Below are 16,402 nucleotides of genomic sequence, written 5' to 3' on the forward strand. Positions count from 1 at the left end.
ATCTTTTGCCCATTTTATAATGGAGTTGTTTGTTTTCTTCTTTTCAGTACGTTTCAGTTATATGGAACTCTTTAATGCTGAGTTACTTTCAATATAAAATAGAAACTTCAGCAGGATATATATAGGTCTTTAAAAATATAAGAATTTTTTTACAAAGAACACATTCTAAAATACCAAATTATCAATAGGCGACATTTAAACTAAAGAAGAAATGTTTTCAATGGAGTAATTTTGTAGTATTTCTGAAGAAATAACTAAAGATAAGATATCCAGCCGGGCTCGGTGGCTCAGCCTGTAATCCCGCGCCTTTGGGAGGCTGAGGTGAGTGGATTGCCTGAGCCCGCGGGTTCGAGACCCGCCTGGGCAACTTGGCAAGACCTCATCTCTACAATAAATCAAAAAAATCAGCCGGGCGTGGTAGCGCATGCTTGTAATTCCGGCTACTCGGAAGGCTGAGGCGGCAGGATCACAGGAGCCCAACGGGTTGAGGCTGCGGTGGCCGGGAGCGGCCACTGCACTCCAGTCTGGGGGACAGAGTGAGACGCCAACTCAAAAAAAAATAAATAAATAAAAAGATATCCAGGTAAGTGATCTGTATATACATACATTAGCTACATGGGGAAAATAGGCTCTTTAAGTTGCATGACCATTTTACATAAGAGTATTCAGAACCTGAAGTTTCAGTAAGGACCACAAAGTTTTCTGTGTTTACTTTACATGGCTCATTAGTATTAATATTACAGATCCCAAGTCAGCAGGGCACTGTGCCTCACACCTGTATTCCCAGAACTTTGAGAAGGGGAGGTGACACACACATGATTTGTTTTAATCTTTCAGTTGGACTTTACTGTTTTAATGGCAGAAGGAGCTACATAACCAATACCTTTTGCAAACATTCCTCTTAACTAGAAGAGACCAAGTCAAACCTTGAAGAAAGTAGAGAAAGGAAAGTCTCCAAACCAAGAATATTATTCTGTCTTCACTGAGAAAAAAAATCTCCCACATCCCCTCCCTAGATCTGGTTGTTCCATTAATCAGACTCTGCGCTATCAAAATCTCATTGTGATAAGACTCATGTCAATTTTCTCTGTGGCTCTGTTTTAATTACCCAAGGTTTTTGAAATCAGTGATCATTAATTACATGAAAGAAAGAATTTCTTAAAAATTCTCACCACATCTCTCTCTTTAAAGCAACTTTAGGCCGGGTGCCGTGGTTCATACCTATAATTCCAGCACTTTGGGAGGTGGAGGTGAGAGGATTGCCTTGAGCCCACGGGATCAAGACTCTGTAACTTGGCGAGACCTCATCTCCACAATAAATCAAAAAATTAGCCAGGTGTCGTGGCATGTGCCTATAAGTTCCAGCTACTTGGAAGGCTGAGGTGGAAGGATCACATGAGCCCAGCAGGTCGAGTCTGTGGTGGCCGTTGAGTGTGCCACTGCTCTCCAGCCTGAGAGACAGAGTGAGACTCCAGCTCAAAAACAAAAAACAAAAAAACTTTTAACAAAATGAGAATCAAGTATGATGTAATTTTATACCCTACTTTTAAAAATGTAATCTTTTATTACAGACATATTCGCATGTCACCAAATTTTTAAAAAATACATATATATTTTTGTGGAGATAGTCTGGACTTGAACTCCTGATTTCAAGTGATCCTTCCACCTTAGTCACTCAAATAGCTGGGACTACAGGTGTATGCCACTGTACCCAGTTTGAAAATATGATTTTTATTTATTTATTTATTTATTTATTTTTCTTTTTTTTTTGAGTTGGAGTCTCACTCTGTCGCCCAGACTGGAGTGAAGTGGCTGCTCCCGGCCATCGCAGCCTCAATCTGCTGGGCTCCAGAGATCCTTCCGCCTCAGCCTTCCAAGTAGCCAGAGTTATAGGCATGAGCTACCACGCCTGGCTGATTTTTTGATTTATTGTAGAGATGAGGTCTCACCTGCCCAGGCGGGTCTCAAACCCGTGGGCTCAGGCAATCCACTCACTTCAGCCTCCCAAAGGTGCAGGATTACAGGCTGAGCCACCGAGCCCGGCTGAAAATATGATTTTTAAATGACTAAATAATAATATTCTACTCATACAGATGAACTCACAAGTTAACCACCTCCTTATGCATGAAATTTGTATTATTTCCCCTTTTTTCCTCTAATTATAATTTATGAGAAGATGAGCATCCTAGTACACAAACCTTCTTCTGTATTTCTAATCCTTTCTTTGGAATAAATCATAAAAGCAAAACTACTAAATCAAAGTGTACAAACTTTTCTAATTACTGATTATTAATATGCATTGGGTTAGTTACTTCACAAAAAAAGCCAAATAAGTTAATTTGCCAAATAAGTTAATTTTTTTTTTTTTGAGTTGTAGTCTCACTCTTTCACCCAAGCTGGAGTGCAGTTGCATGCTCTTGGCTAGCCCAGTGTCAACCTGCTGGACTCCAGCGATCCTTCTACCTCAGCTTTACAAGTAGCTGGAACTACAGGCGCACACTACCATGCCTGGCTAATGTTTTGATTTATTGTAGAGATGAGGTCTCACCATGTTGCCCAGGCTGGTCTCAAACTCGCTGGTCTCCAACCCTTGGCCGCCTAAAGTGCTGGGATCACAGGCTTGAGCCACCGTGCCCAGCTGTTATTGTATTTTATTAATAATTTTTTTTTCCAAATGAGACAGTCTTGACCAGACAGCCCAGGCTGGTCTTGACCAATTTGTATTATAATGTGCACTTTTGTTTTTACTATTAAGGAAATACACAGATTTATCTACCTGCTTATTTATTGGCCATCTGTATTTCCCTTGTAATTTCTGTTTAGGTGCTTTTTGGATTAGAATGCTTGTGAGTATTCTTTGAATCATAAAAACATTAGCCCTTTGCCTGTAATAGAGGCTAGGGTGGGCCATTTTTGTTATGATTTTCTAAATTCAAAGCCTCCCCTGATGATGAATAAATTGCACCCCCTTCTGAAGAACATCAGGTAGTAACACAGGTCTTTCTCATCTTGCAAAATTCCTAGTTCAACTTTCCTGCGCTTACAACTCTGTAAGAAAAACACCTGCTTCAGCACACAACATTGTGCTTCTCTTCTAAACCCTGATCAGGCCAGGCCAGAATGCACATGCTTTCATGAGTATCAGTTCCATCTGTAACAATGTGTAATTATTCACTGGTTTCTCTATTTCTAATTTTTTTTTTAACCTTTATCCATTATGAGCTTTACAAACCATCACTTCTTTATTTTTTTTCAAGTTGGAGTCTTACGCTATCGTCCAGGCTGGAGTGCAGTGGCACGCTCACAGCCACCCCAGTGTTGACCTACTAGGCTCAGGCGATCCTTCCGCCTCAGCCTTATAAGTAGCAGGCGCTACCACACCTGGTTAATATTTTGATTTACTGTAGAGATGACGTCTCACCAAGTTGCCCAGGCTAGTCTTGAACCCCTGGGCTCAGGCAATCCTCTAGCCTCGGCCTCCCAAAGTGCTGGAATTACAGGGTTGAACGACAAGGCCCAGCCGGTTTCTAACTTTTTTCTTTTTTTTTTTTGAGTTGGAGTTTCACTCTGTCGCCCAGACTGGAGTGCAGTGGCCGCTAACTTTTTAAGGTTTGTTTGGTCTACTGGTTACTTTCGTTTCTCACAGACATTGCACAACCAACCTGATAGGAGAAGCACTCAGTTTATTTCCAAACAGGTTCCAGCGAGTCACTGAATCTCTGACTCAGAAGCTCTTTTTACTCTACACTAGGTGTCAAAGTAAGTAACTCATTTCTAAAGAATCAGCTATGGTTGCTAAGACTTGAACATTAGAAAACACGCAAATGAACAAGTGTGGAAATCTGGTGGGATCTAACCCTTTCAGACTGTCTAAAATGAAGCACAAATAAAAGATGCAAAAAACTCGCCAAAAACACATGAAGAGACATTTCCGGGATGATGGAGTCATAAGCACACACCACCCTCTTTCCCCCACAGAATACAACTACAAACCCCAACGGAGAGCAGGCAGGACAACGAGCAGAGAGGTGTGTGGACTGTGGAGTCACAAGGACTCAGAGCCAGCAGTAAGCCACCCACTTTCCTTGTGGGACCATTCATGCCTACCTGCACTCCATACAGTGAGGGTGCGGATAGGATAACAGAGTGCCCAGTCCTTCTAGCTCTGGTTCTGGGAGCAGGACAGGGATCTCCTACATCTAGACAGAGTGCCACGTCCTGGTTTTCTTTTCTTTTTTCCTGTTCTCTATTCTCTCATGCCTAGGCCCAAACAATCCACAATGCGGGTGTCATGAGCCTAAAATCCAGAAGCAGGGTACTCGGGGAGCAGCAGTCCCTAGAGAGTAGGAAACACAGCCCCGGCTTAATTTCTCCCGGTACTCCCCCCACCTCTTGGCCCTGATGCCAGGAAAATAAGGCTTCATTATCTGGTCAGGGGAATGTAAGAGGCAAAACCCAAGAAACCAGAAAGTTTCTCAGAGGCCACAGAAGGGAAGAGGCTACAAAAGCAACCTCATAAAGTCGTTTATGAACTTGTGGGCCCATTTCCAAGAGAAGCATGCATGCATATGACCCCAACAGCATACATAGCTCTGACAATGGAAAACACACAGAACACCATTACCCCAGTCCCAGAGCAGTGACTGAGTGGCACACACACACAAGGCAGGTCTGGGCAACGCTGTAAAAGCTCTGAAAACTGAACTGATAATGTAATCACAGCCCACAGAAGGTGGTTGGAACCTGCAGATTGAGGCAATCAGATCAACTGGCCAGTAAGACAAAAAAATCAGAGTTCTAACATAATATTCAAAATGTCCAAGATGCAACTCAGAATTACTTGACATACAAATAACTAAAACAATCTCAATTTGCATGAAAAAAGACTCACTAAACACCAATGCTAAGATGACATACATGTTGGAATTCTCAATGTCTTTAAAGCAGTTGTTATAAAAATGAAGTAAGATTAAAAATAAAAGTGCTCCAAGAATTAAGGGCAAACATTCTTAAAATAAAAGGAAAATTTAAAAAGTCTCAGGGGAAAAAAAAGGAGAATCAAATGGAAATTTTAGCACTAAAAATAACAAAAAAATTAACCACATGGGCTCAGGAACAGAATGTAGACAGTGATCTTGAAGACAGATCAACAGAAATGATCCAAATTGAACAAGAGAAAAAATAGTGGAAAAGAAGTTTGAACAGAGTCTTGGAGACCTGTTGAACAACAATGAAAGGTTATTTGTGTCATGAGTCTCAGAAGAGGGTAAAGAACGAGGTACAGAAAAAATATGAAAAAATAATGGTTGAAAACTCCCCAAATTTGGTAAAAGTCATAAACCTAGAGATTCAGAAAGCTCAGTGAACTTTGAACAGAATAAACAAAGAAATTCACAGTCACATAATTGTAAACTGCTGAAAACTAAAGAAAAAAATCTTGAAAGTGACTGGATGCATTTCTTATAGGGGAACAAGGGTTCAAATGACTGACTTTCATAGAAATCATGGAGGCCAGAACAAAGTAGAACACCATTTTTTGAATGCTGGAAAAAAAAAGAACCATCGAGATAGAATTCTATGCCTAGTAACAATATCCTTTAGTAATACAAAGAAAAACTACAAGAAACTGAGGCCAAGAGACTTGCTCTAAAATAATTATATCAAAGGCAAATAATACTAGAAGAAAATAGAACATCAAGAGTGAAGTAAGCCGGGCTCAGTGGCTCAGCCTGTAATCCCGCACTTTGAGAGGTTGATGTGAGTAGATTGCCTGAGCCCTGGGTTCGAGACCCGCCTGGGCAACTTGGCCAGACCTCATCTCTACAATAAATCAAAAAAATTAGCCGGGTGTGGTAGCGCGCACCTGTAGTTCCAGCTACTTAGAAGGCTGAGGCGGTAGGATCGCCGGAGCCCAACAGGACGAGGCTGCAGTGGCTGGGAGCGTGCCACTGCACTCCAGTCTGGGTGACAGAGTGAGACTCCGACTCAAAAAAAAAAAAAATAAAAAGAGTGAAGTAAGAGCAACAGAAAATGGTAAATATTTTCTTATTGTATTAAAATATGCTTGATGGCTGAAAGCAAAAATTATAACATTGTTTGATGGGGTTTTCCCTCCTATATTTTTCCTGTTTTTAAAATTGATACATTAACAGATGTACATATTTTCAGGGTACATGCAATATTCTGATACATTTATATAATGTGTAATGATTACATCAGGGTAACCGGGCTACCCATCACCTCAAACATTTATTTTTTAATTTATGCTGGGAACATTCAAATTCTTCTCCTCTAGCTAATAGATTATTATTAACTATATTCACCCTCCTGAACTATCAAACACTAGATCTTATTTCTTCTAACTATATTTTTGTACCTATTATTCAACCTCTTTTCATCCACCCACCTCTTCCTGGTATCTGATAACCATCAAACTATTCTCTATCTTCATGATGATGTGCCTTTCTTTTTCTTTTTTATTTTTTTGAGTTGGAGTCTCACTCTGTTGCCCAGACTGGAGTGCAGTGGCTGCTCCCGCAGCCTCGACCTGCTGGGCTCTGGCGATCCTTCTGCCTCAGCCTTCCAAGTAGCTGGAATTACAGGCATGCGCTACCACACCTGGCTGATTTTTTTTTATTTATTTATTGTAGAGGTGAGGTCTTGCTGCCCAGGCGGGTCTCAAACCCACAGGCTCAGGCAATTCAATCACCTCAGCCTCCCAAAGGCGCAGGATTACAGGCTGAGCCACTAAGCCCGGCGATGATGTGCCTTTCAATGTATATGCATTTAATATATAAGACAGTTACAGGCTGGGTACAGTGGTTGACACCTATAATCTCCACACTTTGGGAGGCCAAGGTGGGAGGATAACTTGAGCCCAGAAGTTTGAGGCTATAGTGAGCTACAACTGTACCTGCGAATATCCACTGTACTCTAGCCTATGCAACACAGCAGGGCTTTTTCTTTTCTTTTCTTCTTTTTTGAGTTGGGGCCTCACTCTGTCACCCAGGCAGAAGGGCAGTGGCACAATCATGGCTCACTGCAGCCTTGACCTCTTGGGCTCAGGTGATCCTGCCTCAGCCTTCAGAGTAGCTGGGACTACAGGTGCTACCATACTCGGTTTAAAAATTTTTTTTTGTTGCTCAGGCTGGCCTGGAACTCCGGGACTCAAGCAACTCTTCCACTCTGGCCTCCCAAAGTGCTGGGATTACATGCGTGAGCCACTGCACCCAACCACATCTTTAAAAAAAAACAAAACAAAAACACAACTACAACATAAAAGCAGGAAAGTAAAAATATATATGGGGTAAAGTTTTTACAATCCACTTGAAGTAGTAATGTATTGATTCAGATATGCCAAATAGTTCTATAACTAAAGAAATTATATTTTAAAACCTTCCAAAAACAAAAACTTCAGGCAAAAATGATTGCACTAGCAAATTTGACCAAACATTTAAAGAAGAAACAGCACCACTTTTATAGTCACTTCTGGAAAACAGAATAGGTGAGAATACTTACTACCTGTTCTGTGAGACCAGCATTATCCTGATATTATAGGTAGTCCCAGACAGTACAAGAAAACTACAGACCAATATCCCTCATGAGCACAAATGCAAAATTCTCAACAAAATATGAGCAAATTGAATCCAGAAATATATAAAAAGAACAAACACACAGACAAGTGGGACTTATCCTGGGAATGCAAGGCTGAATCAATCTTCAAAGGCAATCAATTTAATACGCTAGATAACAGTCTAAAGGAGAAAAACCATATAATCATGTCAACTGATACAGAAAAAGCATATGACAAAATTCAATTCCCACTTATAATAAGAACTCTCAGTGTGGAAGAGAAAGGAATTTCCTCAACCTGATAAAATGTATCTATAAAAGACCTACAGCTAACATCATACTTAATGATGAAAGACTGAATGGCTTCCCCCAAGACAGGCAGTAAGACAAGTGTGTCCACTCTCACCACTCTTATTCAAGACTGTGCTGGAAATTCCAGCCAGTGAAATGGGGCCTTTGTGGGACCCTCCTTCCCAGGCCCTTTCTGCATTTTCCATTTTTACCATTACCTCTTTAAATCGCAAAAGATACCAGTAACCAGAAAATTAGAAAGATGGATACTGCTACAAAATTCAATCACTTTTTTTTTTTTTTTTGAGTTGGAGTCTCACTCTGTTGCCCAGACTGGAGCGCAGTGGCCACTCCCGGCCACCACAGCCTCAAGCCGCTGGGCTCCGGCGATCCTTCCACCTCAGACTTCCAAATAGCTGGAACTACAGGCGTGCGCTACCACACCCGGCTGATTTTTGATTTATTGTAGAGATGAGGTCTCATCAAGTTGCCCAGGCGGGTCTCGAACCCGTGGGCTCAGGCAATCCACTCACCTCAGCCTCCCAAGGTGTGGGATTACAGGCTGAGCCACCGAGCCCGGCTAAATTCAATCACTTTTTTTTTTTGAGTTGGAGTCTCACTCGGTCGCCCAGACTGGAGTGCAGTGGCCGCTCCCGGCCACCGCAGCCTCGACCTGCTGGGCTCCGATGATCCTTCCGCCTCAGCCTTCCAAGTAGCCGGAATTACAGGCATGCGCTACCACGCCCGGCTGATTTTTTGATTTATTGTAGAGATGAGGTCTCGCTGCCCAGGCGGGTCTCGAACCCGCGGGCTCAGGCAATCCACTCACCTCAGCCTCCCAAAGGCGCGGGATTACAGGCTGAGCCACCGAGCCCGGCTTAATTCAATCACTTTTAACAACAGGTCTGTATTACTCCACATACCAATCAATGTGGCACTAGAATCTTGTGGTACACGCTGATGTAATGTGTACAAGGACCTTTACTAGGCTTGGTGGGAATTACAGAGAAAATATTTCCAGCACACATAGTCCCCCTTGGAGAACTAATAAAAACAAAAACAAATCAATACATACATCCATAAAAATAAGCAACTTGATGTGCACCCTAATTGCTGGAGAGGTGCAAACAGCCAGAGGACCCTGGGGCAGGAGGGACACGACAGCAGCAGGCTGGTGGGGGGATGGGGAATACAACAGCAGTGGGCTAGGGTGGACGGGAAAAATGACAGCAGCAGGCTGGGGGGGGGACAGAGGATACGACAGCAGCAGTATGAAGGGGATGGGGGACACAACAGCAGTGGGCTGGGGGACAAGGGGCAACTGCAGAGCAGGGGCAGCAGGAGGGCATTCCAGGTAAGAACACAGAGTAAAGCAGGGAGTACATGTGTTAGCACAGTAAAGCAGGGTCTTCAGACAAACATGGTTAAGAGGAGTATGATGGTATCCAGAGAAACGCCCTAAGTCCATGATTATAGATTTAACTTTACTTGATATACTCAAAACCACTGAAGTAACTAAAAGCAACCTCCATTTCTAGCAATATGAAGGATCAGATCCTAAAAACTCTCCTGCTATAAAACACTAATAATACTATACATTTTCAATATACTTTCAAATACACAGTTTGAAGTCACAAGGGGGGAAATTCTTAGAATCCCCAAAAAAGGAAAAGCAGGAATCAGGGGGATTAGGTGGTGCTGAAGTCATCAGGTCCCTTAAGGGTGTTTGCCAGTCCCCCAGAATTTAGTATTTTAAGTCTTAGTGTCCATGCAAAAGACAAGACTCATAGAATTTTCAAAGATACATTTTGGCAAATATTAAACTCAAAATGGCTCAAGAAAACAAGTCTCCATGAGTAAAAGTCAGCAGAATTATAATCTTCCAAAGATTTCAGATATTACAATTACTAGATGCAGAACATAAAAATAAATATATGTGTTAATATGTGTGTTAATAAGCGGGAAAAAAATGGACCAAGAAAGAGATAATATCCAAGTAACCAAACAAATTTTAAAAACAACAAAACAGAAATTCTAGATATAAAAAAATATAATTTCTAAGTTTGAAGTGATAGTATTAAAATCACCTGTGACAGAAGTCAAAAAATTACTGTTAAGTTAGAAAAGAAAGGGAGTGAGGGTGAGGGGAGTATTACACATAGAAAGCAGTAGGGTTCATATGCCTCATTTTCTGTTCTTGAAAAAGTCCTACTATATACACACATATTTATACATTAACATATAAGTAAAACAGAAAATAGAAGATGTGCATCAAACTATTAACAGTGACTACAAGTGGGGAAAGGGATTGGTGGAGACAACTCTGACATACACAGTTATATCTAGTTTAAATTTTAACACTGAGCATGTCTTACTTTTACTAATTTGAAAAAAGTCAGCTGTATGAGTCTTTGTGTTTTCATGGTATATTATGAAAGGGAGGGGGTAAAGTTCAGAAGGTCAGGTAAGAAACCAAGTATGGCCGGGTGCAGTGGCTCAGCCTGTAATCCCAGTACTTTGGGAGGCCAAGGTGAGAGGATTGCCTGAGCCTAGGGGTTTGAGACCAGCCTGGGCGCTTGGTGAGACCTCATCTCTACAATAAAATAAAAAAACTAGCCGGGCATGATGGTGCGTGCCTATAGTTCCAGCTACTTGGAAGGCTAAGGTAGAAGGATTGCCTGAACCCAACAGGTCGAGGCTGCGGTGGCTGGGAGCATGCCACTGCACTCCAGTCTGGGCGACAGAGTGAGATTCCGACTCAAAAAAACAAAAAAAGAAACCAAGCTATAAGAATAGTATAGAAAAAGCAGGGCTTAGAAACTGCTAACAGGAAGTACTCACAAGAATAACTGGTTGACTACTTATGGGTAATAAAGGAGATATCAGATGGAAATGCTTGTGAAGCAAAGTTAGAAGCCCCAGCAAGGCAGTCCTGCTGACAGTCATGGGATGGCGTAAAAGATACTCAGTTCAACATATGCACTAGCAGATATCTGCATAGAACTGACATGCAAAGGAAAAACAAACCAACCATGGGTCCTTCTAGAATGAAAGCAGATGAGGCATTAAAAGTTATATTTATCGAGCCCACCAGGGATGCCCCCCAAAAAAGTTGTATTTAAGGATTTAAACCATGACATTCAATATAATTTTCTAGTAGTTAACAGGAGAGACCAAAAAGTCCAACATCTGAGACTCATAATTGGTGAGTTTTAGGAGAAAACTTCAGAGGACCAAGGAAAAGCAAAAGCCAGAAATCATGTCAAGCAGAAGGTGGCAATAAATAAGCCAAACAGCAGTAAGGTCCAGAGAAATTAAGTTCAGAAAGGTCAGCATATATGCCCAAGAGAAATACTGGTAACCACATGACGAGTGGTTTCTAGATGTGAAATGAACCCACATCTCTAGGAGTTCAGGGCTGAGGTTGAATAAGTCTTCTGCAAGGACTATGCATGTCAGTCTGACCAAACTCTGGACTTAAGTCCCCATACTGAACCACTGACTTCTGGCCCACACAGGCTGTGTGGTTCCTGCCTTAGTTCTCCATCGGTGAATCTGGGTTACAACGGCAGGGTCTACTCACAGAGCTGGCATTTTGACTATATAAAATAAAGGAGATACAGTGCTATACTGTCCTCTACTTGTCATCACCCAAGACTGGCAAAACCCACACATGCCTAAAAGCAGAGAAAAGAAGAGGAAGTTCAGAGATGGTATGTTCTCTCTTCCACATGAAAATACAAAAACACGGAAGCATTCGATACTTTCCTAAGATTACTAGAAAAACCATTCTGGTAATATAATCCTGAGTCCAGAGCTCCACCTACCCAATTACACAGGTTTTGGAAAGGCAAGAAATCCAGAAGTCCTAAATTGCAAGAAAAGATAGAATTCCATCCCCCAATAAAATCTGGGAAAGAATCAGAAGAACATACGTAGCATTTGAGTCAAACAAAAGTCACAAATTGGGTCTACCAACACAAAGAAACAGAACTGGCAAGTAAACACATACCTGCAGCAACATGTGAAAACAAGGATTAAAAAAAAAAAAGAATTAGAAGCTAGCATATTTAAAGTAGAAGGGGACTGCTTCCCATGACTTTCTAGGTGTAGATGACACCCTGTCACACCGTTAGTCTTCAATGGCCTCCACATGTTAATATCAGACTTAGATGGTCACCCTTTATCCTGATGCTCCTACTCACTCACTGCTCAACAAGCAAAGTAAAACTCTGTGTAATTTAGAGTCATGGGCACTGAAAAGACGTGATCTCATTAGTAATCTACTAACTGCAAATTAAGACATTTTGTTTACCTAGAAAAACTAGCAGAGAGCTTCTAAAAAATCCAGTACTAGTGGGATAAGACAGATACCCTCACTCACTACTAGTGTTAAGTACAGATTGATATAATCTTTTTGAAAAAAAATTTTGCATACCAAGAGAGTTAAAAACATGTAGACAGGCTCACACCTGTAATCCCAGCACTTTAGGAGGCCAAGGCAGAAGGACTGAGCCCAGGAGTTCAAGACCAGCCTGCACATCACAGCGAAACCTTTGTCTCTACAAAAAACTAAAAAAACTAGCTGGGTGGCACATGCCTATAGTCCTAGTTACTTGGGAGGCTAAAGCGGAAGGACTGCCCGAGCCCAGAAGGTCAAGGCTGTGGTGAGCCATGATCTTGCCACTGCACTCCAGCCTGGGTGACAGAAAGAAACCCCTGACTCAAAAAAAAAAAAAAAAAGACCCAAACAAAAAACATGTAGATAATTTGTCCTAGAAATTCCCATGTCTAGGATTTTACCCTAAGGAAATAATTTGAAAACTTTGCATAAAGACATTACTGTCTTTTGTAATAGCAAAAAACTGTAACAACTTAAGTGTCAAACATGAAGAAAATTAGGGGAAGTAAATTATAATATACTCATTGAGTCAAGCATTACATAGCCACAGAAATACTTTCTAAAAATTTATAATATGAAGAAATGTATGCCAAAGTAAAAGTTAAGAAGAGACATATTGATTACACATTTTAACCATGTTAGAAAAGTATACAGATATAGGGCCGGGCTCGGTGGCTCAGCCTGTAATTCTGCGCTTTGGGAGGCCGAGAGGAGTGAATTGCCTGAGCCCGTGGGTTCGAGACCCACCAGGGCAACTTGGCAAGACCTCATCTCTACAATAAATAAAAAAAATATTAGCTGGGCATGGCAGCGCATGCCTGTAGTTCCAGCTACTTGGAATGCTGAGGCGGAAGGATTGCCAGAGTCCAGCAGGTTGAGGCTGCGGGGGCCGGGAGCATGCCACTGCACTCCAGTCTGGGCAACAGAGTGAGACTCCAACTCAAAAAAAAAAAAAAAAAAGTATACAGATATAAACACTAGAATGAAATAGGGTAGACTGCAATATGTGGAAAATTCACATTTATAATTTCTACTACTTCAAAAAGAACTTAAAGGTCCATGACTGGTAATAATTTGTAATTTTTCTGAAGTTTGAGTCTGAAACATGTACCAGGTAGTTGAAATTCAGTGTCACTTAGAGAGAGGTTGGGCTAGGGAACAAGCGGGTGACTAGGGGACGAGAGAGTGACCTAGGGGATGAGAGGGTAAAATGGGGGAAGAGGGTAAGAAGGCAGAGGAGAGGGCAGGAGGCGAGACGAGGATGAGGGGCTATACCTGTGTCTTCCCTGTACAAGTCCCCTGCCCCAATTCTCAAGTTAGAGGGAGTGCTCCTGTAGGAGAAGGGGAAAATGGGTGCAGTCGAGGCAGGGCAGCACCAGTCACTGATAAGTTTAACACCAACAACTGAGGGTGGCTTTATTGTTGTGTCCAAGTATAAGAAAATCATTTTTTTAGATACACTGTATTTTATGGGAGCCATCATATCCTATTAGTGCTATTTGTGAATGAGGGGGTTCACAAAGGACTTAGAGTATATCCCGTTGGGATACCATAAGTATGCTATATATCAAAATATTAAAACTACTTAGACGGTGATAGTATATGAAAACGTTTGAGCCAGGTGTGGTGGCTCATGCCTGTAATCCCAGCACTTGGAGCTGAGGCAAGAGGATTTCCTGAGCCTACAGGCTCGAGACCAGCCTGGACAACATGGTGAGACCTCATCTCTACAGTAAATCGAAAAATTAGCTGGGAGTGGTGGCATGCGCCTGCAGTTCCAGCTACTTGGCAAGCTGAGGTGGAAGGATTGCCTGAGACCAGCAGGTTGAGGCTGCTGTGGCAATGAGCGTGCCACTGCACTCTAGCCTAGATGACAGAGTGAGACCCTCTACTCAAAAAAAAAAGTTTGTTTTTTATTTATGACTTTTTGTATTTTGCTGTTGTTTTGACTATGGCCTAAAAAGGCGCTGAAATCCAGAACAGTACTTACTGTCACTACCCTCTGATAACAAAGTATAATGTATACACTTTATATAATACTTTTTCATGATATATCCAATTCATGCATATAAAATATTTCCAATACTTGTTTTTGTCTTCTATTTTTAGAGACAGTCTTGTTATTTGTTCAGTCTGATCTCAGACTCCTGGGTTCAGCAATCCTCTTGACTTAGCCTCCCAAAGTGCTGAGATTATAGGTGCGCACCACCACGCCCAGTTCCCTTTTTGTATTTTTTAAATGTTCCACAACAAGGTAGATGGAAACTAAAAATTAACTTAGTTCTAGAATATGAGACCTTTTCTTTCCTCAGTCATAACCAAAAGAAGGTGGAAAACAAAGCTCTTGTGTCTCTTGCTCACCTTATAGCACCTGTATTTATACAGAACCACCAGGAGGATAGTCATGACAACAATGACGCTGATCATGATGGCAGCATTCAGAATTGAGTGCAGGGCTCTCTGGCCCACAGTCTCGGTGTCTTCTGTAAATGGGGTATAGATTCTATAATAAAACAAAACACAAAAGCCTCAGGTAAGTTCTAACAGAGTTCTCAAACCACAAATCACCCCCAGCATAGAACTTTGTTTTCCTTGAGTCGATTAATAACTTATGTAAGTTACATTTCCTCATCTCACCAATCTAACTAAGAATTTTTAACCTAAGAAGAATACCTGAAGTCTAAAATAATCACTTCAAAATAAAAGAAAATATCTAACATAGGGAGAGGAGGACTTGCATGGGAGTCAGACACTGGCTCCACCCAGTGGTTGCTCTGTACTGAAATAATCACCTCATTGGATGTTCTTTTTCTATAGCTTACTAGACATTTGTTAAAGAACCAGATTGTGTCACATAAACTAGGTTGACAAGCAGCTGTCAGAGGAAAGGTAATCTAGTTTATAACTATTGTCTTTCATCTGCAGAGTGATTGCAACTGGAGCTGTCAACAACGTCATACATCCTTCTTCCCTGTTTCTCATTCACATAAAAGCATTATTGTTCCAGATGTCAATGTTCCCAGCCAAAAGAATTTATTTCTGATGCTCTTATGTTCAGGTGTGGCCACAAGAATTAAATAATGGCCAGTGAGTTACGGGAAGATGTCTTGTGTATAGAATCTAAGACAGAAGGGACTTCTGGAAAGTCCTGGTCCTTTTCTCTCCACACTTTTCTGCTGTCTGAATGAAGGCCACAGCTCCAGCCCGGGACCTGAGGTAACCTAGAGAGTGGAAGGTGAAGAACAAAGAAGGGGCCTGAGTCCCACTACCATCTGGATTACTACCTCTGCACTACTCCATGGGAAAGAAACTATGCGTACGATTTAAGCCAGTTGTTTTGATGTTCTGTAACAGGGTCAGCAAACTTCCTGTAAAGGGCTGGATAATAAGTATTTTAAGTTTTGTGGGTCCTCTAAACTGTGCCACCAAAGCATGAAAGCAGCCACAGGTGATGCCTAAACAAATGGGCACAGTCATGTTCCAAGGAAAGTCCATTCACACGATCAGGCAGCTGTGGCCTATTAACCCTTCTTCTGTTATATGATGCCAATTCTAAACCTAACCCTGACCTACACAGAGAGTATGCCCCAACCATTTTGACTGTTGTCTCTAACCCCTGACCTTCACTCACTGTCTCAGCTGTTCTCCCAAAATGCTAAAACAGCTTGGTTTACAGAACACCACAGTTTTTCAGACCCTTGACAATCTCAAATTCTGAAAGTCACGTAAACTCTTCTTTGGGTCCCACGAGAACTAGATGACATCTGACCTGAGTGTTTTTCTTAGAAGCCAAGGGCTATACCAGCAGCACTAGGGAATCCACATGATAGCTACCCAAGAGTCTAGAGAGTGCCACCTTGCATCAGTTATTCATTCTTACAATTAACAATTTTTTTGTCAACCATTTATTATATACCTCACCCTGGAGATAAAGTACCTTCATAGACCTTGCAGTACAGAATGAAATCAGACATTAAATAAACAATGTAAACAAAAACACATTTGCAAATTGTGACAAGTGAGAAAGAACAAGTTGCTCTGAGAAAGAATACAAGGAAAGACCTAATTCTGTGACGAGAATCAGGGAAGTTGTCTTTGAGGATTTAACATTTAAGCCAAGATAACAAGGATGTTAGG

General features: G+C 41.5%; 1 protein-coding gene across 2 annotated transcripts in view; it reads right to left on the reverse strand.

Moving 5' to 3' along the window:
• Positions 1-16,402, reverse strand: part of PSEN1 (presenilin 1) — a 70,593-nt gene that overhangs the window by 25,900 nt on the left and 28,291 nt on the right. For both annotated transcript variants that reach the window (XM_021718361.1, XM_008069585.2), the window contains one exon: positions 14,627-14,768. In XM_021718361.1, the coding sequence (XP_021574036.1) occupies positions 14,627-14,768 (142 nt within the window). The remainder of the gene's footprint in view (positions 1-14,626; positions 14,769-16,402) is intronic.

Source organism: Carlito syrichta, unplaced genomic scaffold (genome assembly GCF_000164805.1).
Source record: "Carlito syrichta isolate Samal-C Ts95f unplaced genomic scaffold, Tarsius_syrichta-2.0.1 Scaffold312129, whole genome shotgun sequence".
NCBI classification, from domain to species: Eukaryota; Metazoa; Chordata; class Mammalia; order Primates; family Tarsiidae; genus Carlito; species Carlito syrichta.